The sequence below is a fragment of the Mercenaria mercenaria genome, unplaced genomic scaffold, assembly GCF_021730395.1.
Source record: "Mercenaria mercenaria strain notata unplaced genomic scaffold, MADL_Memer_1 contig_4739, whole genome shotgun sequence".
Lineage (NCBI taxonomy): Eukaryota > Metazoa > Mollusca > Bivalvia > Venerida > Veneridae > Mercenaria > Mercenaria mercenaria.
In genome coordinates this window covers 10,825-30,772 of record NW_026462990.1, presented here as the reverse complement: position 1 = coordinate 30,772, position 19,948 = coordinate 10,825, and the positions used below count along the sequence as shown (strand labels likewise).

The window sequence follows — 19,948 nt, the reverse complement described above, 5'->3', positions numbered from 1 at the left end:
CATTGATATCCGTAGAAGTCAGCATAATCTATAATTTTACTAGTATGCACGTTAGCTTTCTAATATAAGCTTAAAATGTATATGTCGCGGGGCTCGTGTTTCCATGGTAACGCATTTTCTCTCATTTTTAGACAGCTATGTATAAAAATAGGGGTTTTCGACGGCTTCAGTGCCATTCTGTTAATGAACAACATGGAATATTTGAGTAATATTATTAGCAAAATACCAAGCACTATACATGGTACCCTATTTTTCTTAAAGTTTAAAGTAACCATGACAACAGAGATGTTTAAAATGGCTTATATCTTGCTTTTTGTCGTAATTTCTTATAAAACAATATTGAATAAGATTATCTTTCTAGTTGATGTAGCTTTAAAACATATTATTTCTAACGTAAGTTATATTTTCGTGTTATCTGCATTTATTCAAACACATTTCTAAGCTTAGAATACTTACAGCAGTACCCCTCGTCTGGCATTGCTCATGGAAAAATCGTTCAGCATGCTACTGTTATTCTCATGGATATTGATGAAATGAAAATAAAAAGCCGAAGCTGTGTTTCTTAAATAGACTAGTGTCAACGCTTTTGTATTTTACCTTTAGATACATAGGTCACGGGCTTCGTTTCCATGGTAACATCATTTCAATTCAAGAAACCACAATTTTCTACTGAAATTTGAACAATTTTAGATCATAGTTTTAGTATATAAGTAACAAATTATCAACGGAACCTGAAAAATAGGTATTACAAATCAAACTGCTAGATTTTTTATTTGAAAATGACCGTAACAAGTAACCTCTCACCTAACTATATTCCAAATAACATTGGTTACCATCATCCATTTTCGTACATTCCGCATAACATTTCAATGTAATTACATAAAAGAAGCAAAATATTGATTATTATTCAGAGCAAAAGACTCATAAAAAATAGTTCAGCAAATAATGGTTATTTGAAAATAGTTTGAATAAAGAAAATGCACAGAATTACGTACTTTCAAGATAAAAGCTATTAATTTTGCGCGGTAACTGACACGTAACGTCATGACGTCAATGACGTCATTTTAAGGCAACATTGTTTTGAAGCGTTTCTGCGGCAATTTATTTATTATTTCTGCATTATTAAACCATAAAGCGTCAGATCGAAGACAGGTCTATGATTTGTTTTCAGAAGAATGAATATACAAACACATTTAGTTTGTCGTAAACGTCGTCGTAAATCGTCACGTTAGCTTCCGGTTGGACATGCGCACATACAAATATAAAGGTAACCTACCTCCTTAAAATCGCAATAATGACAAAATAAAATAATAACAATGTTGCACAAATAAGGAAATGGATAGTAGGTTCATTTTTATTTAAAATGTCGTTGATATCAACCATAAGGACCAATAAGAAACGTATTTATAATTTCAATTTCAAAGAATACCTATCAAAAACGTTCAGCAAATACTAATAATAAAAGTTTTTATATTCAGGTTTTGTACTATCAAAATTATGTAATTTCTGAGCAAAAATATGTTAACCTGTCAAAAGACTGCCATTCTATAATTTTTCCAAAATAGTTCAGGTACATTAGAGAAATTTAATCAATTGGTGTCAATAGATGGTTGATAATGGTATTTCTAACGTCACATCGACAAGATTATAAAATATGTGGCGATTTTCCGGAATAAAATCCCAACTCCCCCTCAGAGCATAATTTAAGGCGGGTAAAACTACCTATTCTATATAAGCCAGCCGGATGGCGTACTCATATAAATAACTCTACACCCTAATCGACGTGGCGAGAATCAAGTGATATGGAGTCCGCAACCAAAACCACTCGGGCATGGATCATATTCTGGTAAGAGTTTTGCTCTAAAAATGGTTTTACAATTGCAGGCTGTTTTTATTGGTTTTAAACTTATTTTGTTGATTATATAACACAGATAAGTAGCAAATCAAGTATTTTGAAAGAAACACACTCGTGTAGTTTTAGAGATTTTGTCCATTAGTTACCATAGTTGGAAAAGGCATACACACGAAACCACCGTGGCGTTTTGCTTCACGGCCAAAATACTTCATAATTGAAATATGTAACAAAACTGATTATGTCATTATTCATTCAGTGTTCAAACTATCGTGTGGAGTCAATGAAATCTTTAATACTTTTAAAAGCAAGTTAATTCTTGTACATCGGACTGGCGTTTCCGGCGATTTACCCATGCCGGCAAAACCCATCTGGCAACCCCATGCCAGATGACTCTCGTCATGACGTACCATTTGGGTCAAAAGTCTGAAATCGCTCGAGCGGTACCATAATACACGGTAAGCGTGTAAATTTACACGCTCACCGTGTAAATTTACACGCTTACCGTGTAAATAATATTATATACGTTAAGCGTGTTTTTTACACGCTTAGCGTATGAATTACACGCTAAGCGCGTAAATTTACACGTTGACCGTGTAAATTTACACGCTCAACGTGTATTTTCGTTGAACCGATTCTAAATTTAGAATTCAAGCGAATAGACCAATCAAAATTTAGTTTAGTACTGCAAAAATAACTGCATTCACCGCGGGCCAGTAGTATGATCGTCTTCTGTATCCATATGAAAAAGATTCAGACAGCAGTAGTTTCTTAAACGAGTGTTATTAAATGGGTAATAATTCATAATTACAAACAAATGGAGAATAATTTCATTGAAGAAATGGATAATATTTATTTCGGGGAAGCCAACGACCGGTTGCGCGAAGTCCCAGTAATGTTTTATGATGCGTACCTGTAACTAACAACTTTATACTGAAATGGATAATAATTTATAACTACAGTGAAATGGAGAATTATTTCATTGGCGAAATGGATAATATTTATTTCTGGGTAGCCAACGACTGGCTACGCGAAGTCCCGGTAATGTATATGATGCGTACCTTTACTAACAAACTTATAAATTAAACTGATAATGATTTACAACTACAACGAAATGGAGAATAATTTCATTGACGAAATGGATAGTATTTATTTCTGGGTAGCTGACGACTGGCCCCGCGAAGCCCCTGTAATATTTATCATGCGTACTTGTAACTAACAAAGTTATTAATGAAATGAATAATCATTTATAACTACAACGAAATAGAGAATAACTTCACTCACGAAATGGATAATATTTATTTCTGGGTAGCCGGCGACCGGCCGCGCGAAGCCTAGGAAATGTATATTATGCGTTTAATTTTTTTTTATTAAGCTTCGAGTTTAATCATATTTTATTGCTTATCACTGTTTACATTTATACTAACAAACATCAAAAATGTACATGTACAACCAAGAACATATGCAAATGGGTAGGGCCACAAGTACATGTAACTAACAAACTTATTACTAAAATGGATAATAACTACAACGAAATGGAGAATATTATTTCACAGCCGAAATGGCTAAAATTTGTATTACCTAAATGGAAAATAATTATATATGGAACATTTAAAGATCAAATATTTAAACCAAAGTTTTTGTCTTATTTTCTTGCTCGCCCCCGTAGAACTTACAACCTGCCGCAATAAGCTTGCATGATACTTGTAATATAATTAAAAGTGCAAGTTGAAAATGAAATAATCAATTAAGTCCAGCCTTTCATTTTGTATCCATTTATACTAAAGTGGGGATCAATTCATTCCATATTCAAAAATAGTAATCATCTTAAAATTTGTTATTTATCATTTCTATTAATTCTTCGAATTGAAAGTTTTTATTTGAAAATATCAAATGGCAGCGGTCAGATTTAAGAGAGATAGAGAGAAAGAGAGAGAGGAGGCGGGGATGTAGCAGGGAAGGGTGTTCTAGACTTGAAATCTTGTCCTATTTTTTGCGGAATTCAGCTTTATCATAATTATTCTATTAAATTACGGATACTGACTTTACGCATGATACATTTTCGATATGAAAATGATCCAGCATGTAAATATAAGAAATAAAAAAATATAGATTTATTTTAGCAGGAGGGTCTTATACGTATCAGTTATTCCAGATATTAGGTATTTTCCATCAATGAGTATTTAAAGTCCTTGATTCATATCTAACGAATTTACATTTTTTGTTACTACACTTTCATCATTTTAAAAATGAATGTCCATTAAATTTCCAAATATATTCTAACAGATTTTAGAATATTAGATATCTTGTGAATTTTTTATTTTCGTTTCACAAGACAGCTGCTCCACGTGATATATTAATCCGTGTGCGTTCATATATAGTGGCATTGATGACCGAAGGCATTAAATTATATCATATCAAAGCAATCTTATATGCTTCAGTAAATTTAATGATCCGCTCTTCGTACTGTTATGACAACTAGCGATTCATGCATTGAATATGTAACGTGCGAAAAAAATTAGGTACCTTGATAGTTTCTCTCCGTTCCTTATAGTATATTTCTCGATTCAAAATACGTTATTTTACGGTAAGAACATACCGTTACGCTACAAACGGTCAAACTAAAGGGAAACTTATTTTATCTTATGTTATTGTGCTTCACTGAAACGCCATGACGTCACTTCTGCTTACGAACATTAATTTTCCGCGCTTTGTGTACATACACTAATACACGAAAGAGGGCATTTCTATTTGCTTTATTTATTTATTTTATTTTTAGTAAAATACTGTATGCAAAACAAAAAGTCTGGCAGAATAAAAAGCTTATATGTCTACGATATGCAACAAAAAATATCAACCACGTGTTTACGAATCGGATAGAAATACCCGTCCCTCGGCCACCTACGATTCGTAAACACTCGGTTGACATTTTTCCTTGCATATCGTAGACATATAAGCTTTTTATTCTCAGACTGCCAGATTGTTTTTCTATCCGATTCGTATACACATGACAGATTTTATTAATCTGGAAATTATTTATGCTGTAAGAAATGAGAATCGGACAACAAATATTACCTACAAACATACAAAAATTACTTTTAATTTGTTATCAATAAAAATGTATTTCAGGTACATTGACCATGAACTTGTTTTTGTGTTTGACAACAAGGCATCTATATGCAAGATATCTGAAAATGATTTAATGAGTAATGGATATAGCCTAGGAATATATGTAAGTCAATGTTTGATGGTTAGCAATGAATAAAATTTAAATCTAAATTTAGCCCAGGTATGGTTTTCCTTCAAAGTGTATGATACTATTGTGAGGAAAGTGTTTGGTTGTCTGTTACCTACCAACCAATTCTGATATAATCCTTTTAATTATCACTATTGACTTATGATCTGAAACGCAATATTAACACTACTACTCTTTATGCACATATGCGTTTCTTACTACTTATCAGCAACAAAGAGTCAGATTGCAACATCCGTCATCTGTGGGTGTAAACTCATTTTGATATTTTTCATTTTAAAACTTAGCGGGTTATTTCAAAATTGTTCGGAAAGATTTAAGCTTTGAAAATTATTGTTGCACATCAAGGTCTATTTATAAATGGTCATACATCTCTAGTCGCAAAATCAAGACACGGACAGACCGCAACTATTGTTTCCGCATTTGAATTTTTGGTTCTGAGTATACGTAGAGGGTTTACTTGTCCGTGTCAGGACACTTTGTTTTGGAGCCATAACTTTGAATTATTTAAAAATAAGAGAGTTTGCAGAATCTTCATTCTAATAAAAATAACATTAAAAACAACTACATTGCTCAACCTTCACCAAATTTATTTGTCCGGGTCATAATTTTCAACGTACTTGGGGCTTTATTCCTACTGCAAATAAAGAAAGATAATGTTAAGGAAACTTTGATATATTTGATATGATTATTAAGAACTTTGACTCTACCTTGCTTACATCTATCGCCTTTGTCACCTTTTCCTTGGCCCTAAATACTTTTTTGCAATAACTATTATTTGAGATATGTTTCCATTCTGCGGGACTCCCTAGTTCTTATATTCTAGGTTTGGTTTTATTTTGCAGATGCGATGCGGAGTGAAAATGTCTAGCTCTATTACAGGTTTGAAAAGCGATCTAACAATAAGTGACGACTTTTTTGCTGGCATCGAGGTAACTATTCATTTTTGATTCATTCGAAGTTGATGCCTTTGTAATTATGAGATTAAAAGATGTCAATACGTCTTTTTCCGTCCAATAATTATTGACAGCTTTGCTAAATGAACAGACAGTATTTCTGCATTGATAAAGATAGTCAAACTTTGTAAGAAGAAAGATTTTTTTTCGCTGGCATAGTGAAAATGGATATCAAATCATAATTGTATTTAGCTAAACATAAAAGCCATTGAAAGGAAAACCTTGATAGAGGTTTAACAAGGTTATCCAAGTATTAGTTTAAGACTTATGGCAAAAACACATTTTACCATAAAGACATAAGTATATCGACGACGCTTCATTAATCCTGCGACGCAACCGAAAAATCATATACAAAAGAACAAGAAAATTTACACATTTTCAACTGTAAATTACACATTACAAGTAACAGTTAGTTATAAGGCTGCATAGAGATAAATTATTGTCGACATTATTCATAATAAATTAGAAACCATCAATGTGGAACTGTAGTATTGTAATATACTTGTATACTGTTTCAATAACAGAAATTTAATATACACAGCATTCCTGTGACCATCGCATTATATGTAAACTTATATTACTAATTAAGATTTCAGAAGCATGTGTCATACATTATAACACTTATTAAAGACTGAACCTGTACTAATATAAACTACATTTCTGCGTAAAGTCCAGCGACAAGGTAATAACTATGGACAGGAGAGAAAGCTACACAGTTACATTTACGCCTACAGTTCCCTTTGGTTGTTACCGAGAGGTTGGAGACGAAAGTCAGCTTGGCGACTGTAAACACAAAGTGCATATGATTGTATCAGCAGAGGATCAGTGCGTTCTTGATGATACAAATACAGGAGGACGAAATCCTGTTGCGTATCATGACGATACGCATGCACTATGTGGTTTCGAAGTTCAGGTGAGCTATCAGTTAATTTCATTTAAGTCAAGTGTTACAGTACAAAAGAAATAATAATCATGTTTGATATTTTATCATTGAATGAAATAAAAGCAGAAGTAACATGACCGATCGTTTTAGTATTCACTCATGAATGACGTCAAATTGTAAAGACGTCATTTTGTTCTTACGACTTCACTGCTAAAGCTTACTTTCGAAAATAAGCTCATGAGAGCTTCTGTACTGGTTTAAACCTGGTTACACGAATGGTTTTCAATAAATACATGGTAAAGTGCTCTCATTTCTTTACATATCATTTACAAGTGATGAAACTTTTATATAACGCTAGTTCCCTTGGCACGACATTTGACGTAATCCGACCCAATTTTCGTCACCTTTCCTATTTTAACTTCAATTTCGTTAAATCTTTGCTTGTTCTTTACAAGTAAATGCTACTAGTAGTCCCCTTAGAAACGTCATGTGACGTCATCCGGCACAAATTTTTCACTTTCCTTAACTTATTTTTCACGCTATATATCATTAGATCGGATGAATATTAACGTGAAATGTAAGCATTTCTCCGATGGCGTCAATGAATATTAACGTGAAATGTAAGCATTTCTCCAATGGCGTCAATGAATATTAACGTGAAATGTAAGCATTTCTCCGATGGCGTCAATGAATATTAACGTGAAATGTAAGCATTTCCTCAATGGCGTCAATGAATATTAACGTGAAATGTAAGCATTTCTCCAATGGCGTCAAGTGATAAATGTGACATCTATAAAATGCATGGAAGGGATATTGCGTTCGTCATTGCCTGAAAATCAGTGTTGAACGGAGATATGCGATAACAGAAGACGAATCCTATGCTGCATTAGTTTTTAGGGACAATGCCATGGAGAATAAAATCTGAACAAAGCTATATTTTGTCAGTGGTGTGAAGGTTTCAATGTGGCACGGATAGTATTGCTAACGGCTCGCGTATCGGACGTCAAAAGACAATAACGTTCAGTCACTATTCCAAAAGTAAAGAATTCCTTGATATGAACAGGTGCATCACAATTCGGTGTAGGAATGTATAAAAATTTGACTTAATGGCGAGGTAAATTGAACCGCTTGTTACTACAATTTTATTGAATATTTTTAGTATGACATCATTATTACAAATGTATAATGTTGGGCCGCTTTCGTGATTATGGTGTTGCCTTGTAGAAAGGGAAGGGTAAATAGATAATGTTCATGTTTTAAAATCTGAAATAGAAACATTCACATTTAGTATGTTCTTATATATCATCTTCAAACCTCAGCAAAATAGGAATAGAAATAAAGATGTCGGAGCACTTTTCCGGGTAATTTTGAACACTGCCAGTAGTTCCGCGTATGAATCTTTATGGCGTTTTATTACTTATCATATAGTTATATTTCATACGCTATATTCCGTACTTTCGCGTATTGTGCATGTACATTTAATCGTTGAATTATATTAAAGATTGTTGTCATACATGTTTGTGTAAGAAATGTTACGCGTCGTAGTTTTGTTTTTATTGTAGGGTTGCTACCCTGATGTGACGGTCCCATGTGGAATAACAATGCAAAATTATAACATGACTTTAACAACTCAAAGTTTCGGCAATGATTACACACTATTCTATAGCTTCAGACTTGAAACACAGAACGCTGGAACACATAAGATTTGGAAGAACTACAAAGTTGAACAAATTGACGTATGATACTTCATATCGACTAAGTTAACATACTCAGTCTAACAAATTAATTATAAAATGCAATTTCTTAAATATGTTAGTACATTGTATGTTTAGTGTTCATTTTGCTTATATTTTTATTATATATCGCATTAAACATCACATTTGACGTTGTATCGATTGTCATATGGTTTTTATCAGTAATACTATGCCAAACAGTAAACAAAACAGGTGACACCCGTTTGCTCTTTTGCCAATACTCTAAAAATTACCGGATGTGAAGTACATCTAGATCAACATGTTGTAAATAATTTGTCAAATAGTTTTAAAAAAGAATAGAATCGCGCAAAGATATAATTTTATATTTTTAATGCCATAACCCATGTTTGAAAAGTAAAAGAGAATACACTAAAACAAGTCTTGTTTTTAGAAAACGGGAGAATATCATATATGAGTCTTAAAATACATACATGTAGATGTAGATTTTCATTTTAGCCAGATAATTGTTAGATATCACACAAATATCAAATGATCGCTTTCGACAGGGTAAGGCAATGATGTTTTTTGTATATTCTAGACATTTTAGAGTATTTTTGCAATTTTTAAGAAATAAGTTGAAGTCGTAAAATGAATATATTTATATAACGACGTTCGATTTTCTTGAAAGATTTTTTTCATCAGCAATCTTTGTTCTGAGTGTAAGTAATTTTTGTTATTGTTTATAAATATACGTATAAGCTGTATTGTTCAGTACATGAACAAATATTAGTTAATGGTAGATTTCCCGGAAGCACAGAAATATAGCATACGGGTTGACTAAAAAATTCAAGATCAAGTACATTTCAATTATGCAATATATAAAAATGGGTACGGGTAAGATAAAAGGGTAAGGGTGTTGGGGAAAGTAAAAAATGCAAGGATGAATATTCAATAGGGAAAGCTGCGTTCAAAAAACCGTGGTCTCCCCACACCACAAACTACAGCAGCGCAAACACGCACACACGCACGCAAACACGCACGTACACAACAAAAAACAAACAGACAAGCAGGAAAAACAACACAGAAGGGCACGGACCAGGGACAGTCGGTGGCCAAAATATGATGTACATTCACTCATAGTTAAAGGAGAGGATGTAAATAAAAGAGAGCAAGGGGAGTGGGGGTGGGAAAGAGGAAAGAAACACCTACAACAAACAAGACAGTATACGTAACGTAAAATACGAAACGGATAAAAAACAAGTTGAAAATAAGGGAACCGCCTTTAATTTCATTTAAGTAATTTCAAAACATGAATTTTTATTTCTCATATGTCATTTCAAAATATTTATATCTAATTTCTTTAAGATAAATATACAAGATGGTATTGATGTAACGGATAAAATATGCTACTCACACGTTGATCCACATATGCAAACAACAAAAGGAAAGTAAGTTTTTTACACAGGTTTTCTTTCCCCGAATTTTAAATGCTATAAAATACATAATTATGATTATCTGCATAATATAAGTAAGCACATTAGTTTATAACGAAATTTGTATATAATTTGTAATGTATTTGACACAAAATAAGAATGAAATTATTGTACTTATAAAACAAATAATAATGATACATAAAATATTTTATCAATCAACAGCTTTCTTAAAGGCGTACGCTAGAATTCCCTGTATATGAGATGGGCGAAAATTTTCCCAATAACAGAATTTCTTTAAACTTTGGATATTGAAGGACAATCATCTAAGAAACAAAAAAATGCAATAAATATCATAGGTCACCGGATTCGAAAAAGAGTTATCTGCCCTTGAAAACGTCATTTTTGGGGGAAATATCGTTTTCAAGGGCAGATAACTCTTTTTTGATACCGGTGACATATGATTTTTATTGCATTTTTTTTTTTTGTTTCTTAGATGATTGTCCTTCAATATCCAAAGTTTGAAGAAATTCTGTTATTGGGAAAATTTTCGCACCAAATTCTAGCATACCTCCTTAAAAGTATTTCTCGTTACATGAAGTTATTTCCATGAAGATCGTACGAACTCATTACAAAATCATAACCGAAACCTATGTTACACCTTTATGTTATTTAGGAGATATGAGAACAATGATGACGAAGGAGAATTTATACTTTACTGGAATATCGTGTACGATATTCAGGTATGTAGCACACAATGTCAGTCCAGTAACAGACACATATTTCAAGTCTTTCTGAAATGATACGTTAAAATGTAACGTTAATGTAATCATACAGTTAATGATATATACTATTGATTGCTTGATGTGTTGTGTTTTTTGGTTTTTTAATTGTAACACTGCATTTGCATTAAACTTAAAAAATACGAAGCATACATATATCTTTCTTTATTATCATCATGTTTTTATGAAACATGAGGCATAGTCTTGCGCTGATTTGAATTTTAGGTACAAGAAAGAACAACGCTTTGTGATCATTTCGGGCGAGCATTCTGTACGTGTGCTATTGCTATACGGTCCGGTGGTGACATTTTCCTTATCAATCTATGCAATAATCTTAAATTCATTGGGATGACTTCGTGTAAGGACAATTCTCTAGTGATACAAAAATACAGCGAACTGGAGTACCAGGTAAACGAAATTATGTTTTGAAATACTTCATTACTTTTTATCAGGTTATGTTACATCATATTCTGACACCCTCTTTTTTCCATATTATTATATTCTTAGTTAGACATTTGGCGTATATTCCAACATATAATCTACCTTTTTGATCTTAGGAATATAAACTGAATTACTAAGTTTTAGTTAATTACAGTGTACATTTTAGTTAGATGCGAATTGTTTATATAGGTATTTAGTAGCAGTGTTGTTGATATAACTACATTTATAAAACAGGAAAAAGTGTGTGATTTACTGGTAGAAGAATTGTAGTAGTGGTCACATGGAAGGGTAGAGCATTATTTGACCTATTGAAGTTCTACACAATAAGGGACTTCATATTCTAGAACAGAATAGATAATATTCAAAAATAACAATTGTGAGACTTTAGTCTGTAAGAAAATTTGTTTAAACAGCGGTACCAACAGTCAGATTTTGAAATTAGAATAAAAAGCTCTCTATAATCGGAAAATGAGATAAAAGACATAGTTATAAGCTTTCGGTTTTGAAATGTGTATCATTCAAATTAACTAAAACGTAGACTAGTACAGTTTGTCTAACTGTCGGTAATCAACATCATGACCATTCAATCTTTTAACCTGTAGCGAATTGACAAAAAAGATTTAGTATCGGCTACAATTGTTACATGTATCATGTTAGGGTTATTTACTCCTTGCGTTTGAGTCACATTCATATGTTTTCTGTATTCAAATATTTTATCTTTCGTAGGTACAAACAAACATAGGTACGCTTATCAAAATTCGCATACGTCCTTATGAGAAATTCCTTGGTTTGATTTTTGACGAATTGATGAACATTGACATTGTTATGGCACCAAAGGACTATGAATCTATACGTGGATTGTGTGGCCTGTTCGACCTTAATCATGATTTTCATGACAGAAATGGTGACCCTATAGGATATCAAAATAGGAAACAATTCATCGAAGAGTGGAAGTAGGTTCTTTACCATTTTCCATGCTTAAACTTAATAGGGACATTTAAGATCAGTGTCTCTTTTAATTTGGAACGAAACGATTCTTAAGAGCGACTGTTTTGGACAAACTTAATATGTTTATGATGGGAAAGACATTTTACAGTATTTGTGTATGCAGATCTGTCATCTGCCGTGTGGCGGCTGTAAAAAGTCTCCCCGTACTTGGATTCAGTGTTGTTATATTTTCTGGTCCTTTGGGATCATGGAGTCCATTCAACATATATATAATAGAGTTCCGCTTAAGCTGGTGCTAGGGGGCGTGAGAGGTGTTGCACATTTTATTACCTCTCATGAACAAACTCAATCAAACCGAGTACGCTATTATTCTCTTTGCTTCGAAAGGATCTTTTTACAGATTTTATTAAGATAAATTTTGCAGAAATGTATTTAAAAAGGTTCAAAGACATACTCTTACAATGTATGTATCTGACCGTTAGACTAATAGTTGTTTGATTTTTAGATATAATAATTTAGAATTAATTTATATGTATTTTGTATTTAGAGGCAAATTTATAATGTACCTAATTATTAGGGATGGCAATTTTTTCGATCGAGTACTCGGTTACTTGTATAAAGTGGTTTCCGTAACCGGAATAGGCGAGAATCGGCCGTATTAAGCATTTGTTAACTATTAAAGGGAGATAGTTCTAAATCATTTGTTGTTTCACCGTGGCTCCCGTTAGCAGGGGTATAATGTTTCGAAACTCATTTTTGTTGTCGGATACAGTTGTAATGCTAAAAGGAAAACTCGTGAATGTAAAACCAAGTTTATTGATATATTATGAGTAACTTTTTACGTCCACGTACATGTAATACCGTAAGATAATCAAAATATCAAAACATTATGTGGTGTAATTTTTTCTAATTGTTTATGATATAAGCGGTACTGCAATAAGTGGCATAATTACAATTTACAGCGATCATGATTTTGCAAATGTGTGTTACCTGACAGGGGTCATTTTACCATTGTGCATCAGTTCACACCTGTGTATAATCTGGGTAATTGATCGAATAGATGACAGGTAGACACTTTGGGTGTCCTTTCATTTTTTCTAAATTTTTTTGAGTACTCGATTGCTAACTTTCGAAATCGATACTCGGAACACCGAGTGAGTAGTCGGTTAACCGGTTAACCGTTGTCACCCCTACTAATTATATATACATATTTCAGAGTTTAGTGCCAGGCCTTTCCTCTTGTCTTTACAAATTATACATTGTTATCCATTTCAATCAGGCTGAGAGACTCTGATACAAATTATTTGACAACAACCTGTAAAGCTGACGTTATGACATGGGAAGAAGAAAATCAAAGGTTATTTTGTTACTGTAATTGCTATGATACTAACTGTGACACAGTACAAAGCGAGGCAATATGTTCTCCATCACAATATCTTAACTGTACTGTTAATCGAGAAGCAACTATGACACTTTGTAATGAGTTTACAGATCGATGCATAACAGAGAATAGAAAGCGTCGATCAGCATTTACGTTTGATCCCGAAGAAGAAATGCAAAGAAAGGCAAAACTTTCTCATCGCACGAAAATGACCCGTGAAAAGGTAAAATATCTTTCAATAAGTTTAGCTGTTTAGAAATGACTGTTTGCAGTAGGTACAGTCAAACTACATTTTTTTGTAAGTTTCGATATTTCAAAATGCAGATCTATAGTAATATTAAGTTCAAAGCACCCCGAAAACTATTAAAATTCATAGCTCCGTTGCACTAACTATATAGCTGCTATATCCAAAAGTAACATCTTTATACATACAAATGCGTTTGAAAAGGATTGTTAACCTTTTATTTAAATACATATAAAAGCAAATAAAAGGCAATGAGATGCAGCTTTCCAGTTGCACATGAAGTTATCTATAAACTCAGATTCAGTTTATACATATGACTATGTATCTGTTCATACCATTTCATTCGCAGCATCTGTAACTTAATGTGATGCGCTGTACTTCTACATAAAATAAATTACTCAACATAAGAACCACCAACAGACCAAAACATATTATGTTTTGTGAATAAATTTCAGCGTCAGATAGAATACAGTATTTCAAAGGAGAATGCTACAACGATGTGTACAGAGAGAATAACTGGTACTGTGTCTGTGCAACAGTATTCGGATTTGTTTGGTGGATACAATTATTCATCATTCATTCAGGAATGCATAATTGATGTTCACGTAAGTTATTCTAAGCATGTAAAAGTTACAATGTCATCTCGCCATAGATAGATATTAATAAAAAACTGTCAAGAATACTAAATCCTATGGATTAGTTTTTTAAGATAATTTAGTAAAGATGGATTGTAAATGTAGAATATATATACACAAATATGAAAAGAAAATGGATTATGTTCAGAGAAATAATTATATTAACGTAAAGCAGAAGACAAAAAGGAAAATAATTGTAGAAGTCTTACATGAAATGCAACAAATAAAATAAACTAATAAAAGCATTTTTAGATATATATACACATATATTTTTGTACTATTGTGATTTGGATACTTTATATTCAACTCAATCTTAAATACTATCTAATCTCACTCATATAGAGCAGTCAAAGTACTCGATGGATTAGTGCCCATGAAACAGCCGCAAAAGATGCAGTACAGATCGGCTTCAAGATGAATTCAAATTATACTTTGACGCATAACGATAGACTGGTAGACTTCAAAATACAGTATTGTCCATCAAACTGTAGCGGGAACGGCTATTGCAATGAAGATGGTAAGAAAAATATTTAACACTCCTTTTACTAATATGATTTATAGGATGCATCAATAAAACATCTTTACAGAGTGCAGCTGTAAATATGCTACTTCTTGTTAAATTATTTTCGTACGTTTTCGTATTTCTGTACTTACACAGTTCATTGAGTCGTCATTGATAACAATGCGATAATTTTACCTTTTGTGTATCAAGTTTAGGTAAGGGATAAACAAGTACTCTGTTATGTCGTGTTCATATGTAAATTTCGCATTCAAATGTTTCATGCAAGAGACCGTAGATGAACTATGAAACTCAAATGTAGAAGTCCGATAAATTCAAAAGTATTATTTCAGTTTTCCAGCGTACCGCGGTCACTCTTATTTGTTACTCAAATGCTTGGTTGAATTGATATAAACATAAATAATTTTAACTGTGACATCCACTATCCTCATCTTATGTCATGTTTTCATGTTTCCTGTCTATTTAATTAAATAATAACTACAGGAGTGTGCAAATGTGAAGCAGGCTTTTTTGGAACTGACTGTGGAAATGATAAAACTGAAGCCCCTGGAATAGACGATGTTGAAGGCGGAGGATTTTGTGATACGCGATATGGAAGTGAATGTCGATGTTTTGAACTGCAAACAAGGGATCTTGCTGAAGAATTTTATTGTAAAAGAGTTCATAAAATGGTACAAGGGCGTATGATTTAAAATATATGCTTTGTTGTGTTTTGTAATGTTTATATCGCATTCTACATGAAAATGGATACAAACAGAATCAATTCTATTTTAAATTCTGAATGTGTTTACCGACCTTACCATTCATATGCAATGATTTCTAATGTTATAACATGCTTTGTTTTGCAGTGCATTTAATTAGGCTATTACTTTACAAGTACTATACAAGTGCACACTATCTTTCGTTGAAAGAATGACAATGACGTCACAACTTGATGCATTTCAAATTGTTGGTAATCATATCAACTCGAAATTTTGAATACTTTTAAAACACCGGTAGTATTTATTAATAGTGAAATTCTTTTAGCAGTTATATAAGGCGGGAAAATGATTACGCCCATGTTATAACGTTTTATTAGTTGTATTGTCAATGACCGTTTTGATCAGTATATTTCTGCTATAGTGTTTTACCTTAGTATGGTTATTCTCTGGGTTTAAAATCAATTTAGGCAATGAACTATTTCCTGTTATATGTAGGTTCTCAGAAATGGAAATGTTCAAGACCTTGTTACCGATGTAGTTTCTGGAGCGTTTAAAAATATGTTCATGGGAGAGTGCTGTTTTGATACTAGACGACGAAGACGATCGTCTGAAACAACAGATGACATTATTTATTATCTTTACGATGCCTCTATCAGCAATGATGGAATAAACTTTGGTGCTACGTCCACAGTTTACATATATGATTCCACATGTCTGAATACAAAACCAGATGGTAATGGAAATGTAACTTTTGAAGTAAAGGTAAACGATGGTGGTGCATATTTTTCAGTCATACTAAAACTTGCATTCTTTTAGACTAGAACAGAGTAAATATACTTGTTTGAACAACATACAGTATGTGTCATTTCTCGGGGAGCTTTACAAAGACGGGTATGACTTATCTCTTTGTTGCAACTTGATACGTTTGATATAATATAACATGTAACATACTTGACATCATGCTTCAAATAATGTAGCGCATAAAGGCCGCATAGTCGGTCTAATATTAAGATGTCAACAAGGAGAAACAAACATATAAGTAATAGAACATGAATCCAATGCTCACTGCTAAAAAGACGCTTTTTAATTTCCTCAAATCCATTTTAACCTTTCACTACATTTAAAATTAATGAATAAGCGAGGTTGTCTCGGATTTCAATCACTAGAGTAAGTAGGGTAGTTGGCTATTTTGTAATCTCTTGTTGTAATCAAGGAACTTTGTATCAATTAATTCATTTTTTTTTCATTTTACTTAAAACCGTTATTTGATTTTTGCAGCGCAACACCTGTATTATTAAAGGGGTATGCTACGAAGATGACAATGTGGACATCGACAATTATTGTCTAAAGTGCAAGGCGGCAACAGATCAGTTCAACTGGACATATAGTTAGTTCATTTCTTACACTTAACCATATATTTTCATCAATAAAATCTGTAAAAAAACCTTCAAGAATATCAAAGTACCACGGTAATAAACACTGAGCTGAGTGATCAGTCTTTCTAATTTATATAAGAAGGAAAAAATCAGCTTTTTAGTTTCGCAATTGGTTTCAAAAACGGCTTGGGACCATTGTACCAATAATAGATACAACTGACCTTTTTACTTTGAAGAAGAAATCCATATATTTATAGTATACTTGTTTTCGTTTAGGCTGTACTGATTCAGACAACGAAAAAAAGGGTCGTGACATAAATACTATAGCCATATCGGTACCATTATCGTTGGTTGGAGGAATTCTGTTGGTGTTTATTGGCTGTCTGGCTGTCAAGAAACTGAAGCAGCCATTGTGGTAATCCAACTTTATTTTGCTTATTGTTCTTTCAGGCTGCAAATTAGCACACTCTTACTGTATATTTCTTAAAAATGAAAAAGTCTAACATGCTTCTTGGGTATTTTAATTATTTTATCAACTAAAATATATATGTTCCCATTTAAGGAATTATTATGCTTGCAAACTGTTATTTATTTATAAATATACTCGGCAAAACGTTTCTATATCTTTAATTTTTAGTTCTATATTCTATATGAATAATGTATTTCATTTGAAATGGTTAATGATATCCAAACCAAACTAAATTGTAAAGAATTTGAACCACCTGAACATTATATGTACCATTCTATCTGCTTAAAACTAATATAGTTATATACAAATATATACATTTTACCGATTATAACTTACCAGAGTATCCTTCGTGTAAAAGATGTGTAATTGTGTCTCTTGTATTTATGTTTTGTTACATTTTGCACAGAAGAATTATATTTCTATTGCCGTTTTGAATATTTCAAAAATTGCTAAAAAAACTTTCAAAGCATACTTATGCATTGTCCGTGTATGAATTGATTTGTTCCAATTTAAATGTACAATTGCAGGAAGACTTCAAAGCTAACCTTAGAGGGCAATATATACTAATTTTTGTTGATTTTTAATTATCAGCACTGTGTCCGCAATGCCACGATTCACGGATGCAATGGTGAGTGAAAATATAGACGCCTGTTTATACAACGACGTAAACACTGTGTGCCACGATAACCGCTTGAAACACTATCAGAAGAACTTTAATGAAGGAAAATAGTGTAAAAATGTGGAAATGTAAATCAGTTATTCTGTTCTGTTTTCATTCAACATAATATTCTACGTCATCAATGTGAGGCATTTAAGGATTAAACAAGTATAATGAAAAAGCAACAATGCTTTTGAAAGTACTGTGCCAACACGCCTCATTCCTTTTTAACGCGTTCTGGCAATGTATCCATTCAGGTGCAATTTTCTGCACTAAGAAATAAAATCAACAGTAGATATTTTAAAAATACGCATGACACAATATTCAAGTGCGCTTGTCGTTAAACGAAATATTAATACCTCAACTAAAGATGAGCTGACATCCACTACTATTTGTTAGACATTAACAACCATCGCCAGGGATGGTAACAATAGTTACTAGTTAAGCTACATGCATAGGTTAATTAATGTTGTTGAATAAACTGTCAATTCGCCAGTCAAATGTTTTGATAATATCCTGTTTAAAAGATTGTTGTTTAAATGTTTATATGTATTTTATCAATGAACTTTGTTTTCACTCAAACAGAATTTTTATAAGACAATGCATCATAAAATGGTCGATTAAGACATGTACTGACGTACAATATAAACGATAATCTACCTTGGCCATATGTATAGTTTGATCTTTTTATCTGTTGTAATCACAACAATATATATCACTTATCTAGATATGTGACACATACTGTAGAACACTCTTATTTTATGCAGATATGTACAAATAAACTCTACAGATTTTTAAAAAGTATTTGAACCATTGTCTTCCAGGTCTTGTTTTTATAAACTACATTTGTATTATATCCACAGATGCAATTAATGTTTCCTTAAACTAAAGCCAAAAAGACAGTAAACAAACATGGTTTGGATTCTCTTGTCGTTCCTACTGATATCCCATATAAAACACGTCGAGATGTGCGTCTCGGTGATGTTAGGTTAGTACATCAAATTATGATACAAATCGGGCTGCAGGTTCAAGTACAAGTCTTGCGCGTCATGATTTGACCTTAGGCCTTGTCGGCCTAATTAGCCCAAATCACTCACTTGCTCATTAGATTTTCATTATTAGAATACATATGCATTCTCTAAAATCCTAGGAATATTGTCATTTACAGCCTGCCAAAAACATTTTTTCTATTACATTTAAAAAGAAAACTTTGAATCAGAACTAGGTTGTTTTAGAGAGTGGAATCAGACAGCATATGCAGCAGATCTCGGTACTTTAACAAAACATATAAAGGTCACAAAGCTATAAATTGATACAGTTTTATTCAACATTTGCCTTAAGCAAAATGCCACGTTATAGAAATTTCGACTTAAAAAGTGACAATTGTGTTTGATTTTTCCAATTTGAAAATATCTAGTTTAAGCATTTTCGCTGAAACTGGAAGGTGTTCATTTCGACTTACCGTGAAAGGCAAGTGTTGATATCACATTCTTCAAATAATGGAATATCTTCTCCATCCTGTTTCCGTGAGAGTCTCCAAACTGAAAATACAGAGGTGACCAATTTTGTACTCCTCCCGATATTGCTCGATTTCTGTCCTTTAACTGTATCAAAATCTCATATTTTTGATGATTTAATCTAAATGTTCGTCGACACTAAATTGTTCACATTTCTCTCCTTTTCAATGTTAAACTGCCGATACTCTCTGTACTGGTACACACCTCT

The 19,948-nt window shown here is 32.6% G+C and overlaps 1 protein-coding gene across 1 annotated transcript in view; it reads left to right on the top strand.

Annotated features, from left to right (window-relative positions):
• The window catches only part of LOC128554130 (uncharacterized), a 32,388-nt gene extending 13,355 nt beyond the window's left edge, over nucleotides 1-19,033 (top strand). The window contains exons 6-21 of the mRNA XM_053535377.1: nucleotides 4,982-5,084; nucleotides 5,951-6,037; nucleotides 6,732-6,974; nucleotides 8,507-8,680; nucleotides 10,004-10,086; nucleotides 10,745-10,811; nucleotides 11,076-11,258; nucleotides 12,018-12,244; nucleotides 13,519-13,843; nucleotides 14,320-14,469; nucleotides 14,842-15,016; nucleotides 15,503-15,690; nucleotides 16,216-16,482; nucleotides 16,999-17,107; nucleotides 17,373-17,511; nucleotides 18,157-19,033. Coding sequence (XP_053391352.1) covers nucleotides 4,982-5,084; nucleotides 5,951-6,037; nucleotides 6,732-6,974; nucleotides 8,507-8,680; nucleotides 10,004-10,086; nucleotides 10,745-10,811; nucleotides 11,076-11,258; nucleotides 12,018-12,244; nucleotides 13,519-13,843; nucleotides 14,320-14,469; nucleotides 14,842-15,016; nucleotides 15,503-15,690; nucleotides 16,216-16,482; nucleotides 16,999-17,107; nucleotides 17,373-17,511; nucleotides 18,157-18,295 — 2,659 coding nt within the window. The 3' untranslated portion in view covers nucleotides 18,296-19,033. The remainder of the gene's footprint in view (nucleotides 1-4,981; nucleotides 5,085-5,950; nucleotides 6,038-6,731; nucleotides 6,975-8,506; nucleotides 8,681-10,003; nucleotides 10,087-10,744; nucleotides 10,812-11,075; nucleotides 11,259-12,017; nucleotides 12,245-13,518; nucleotides 13,844-14,319; nucleotides 14,470-14,841; nucleotides 15,017-15,502; nucleotides 15,691-16,215; nucleotides 16,483-16,998; nucleotides 17,108-17,372; nucleotides 17,512-18,156) is intronic.
• Nucleotides 19,034-19,948: the final 915 nt, after the last annotated feature.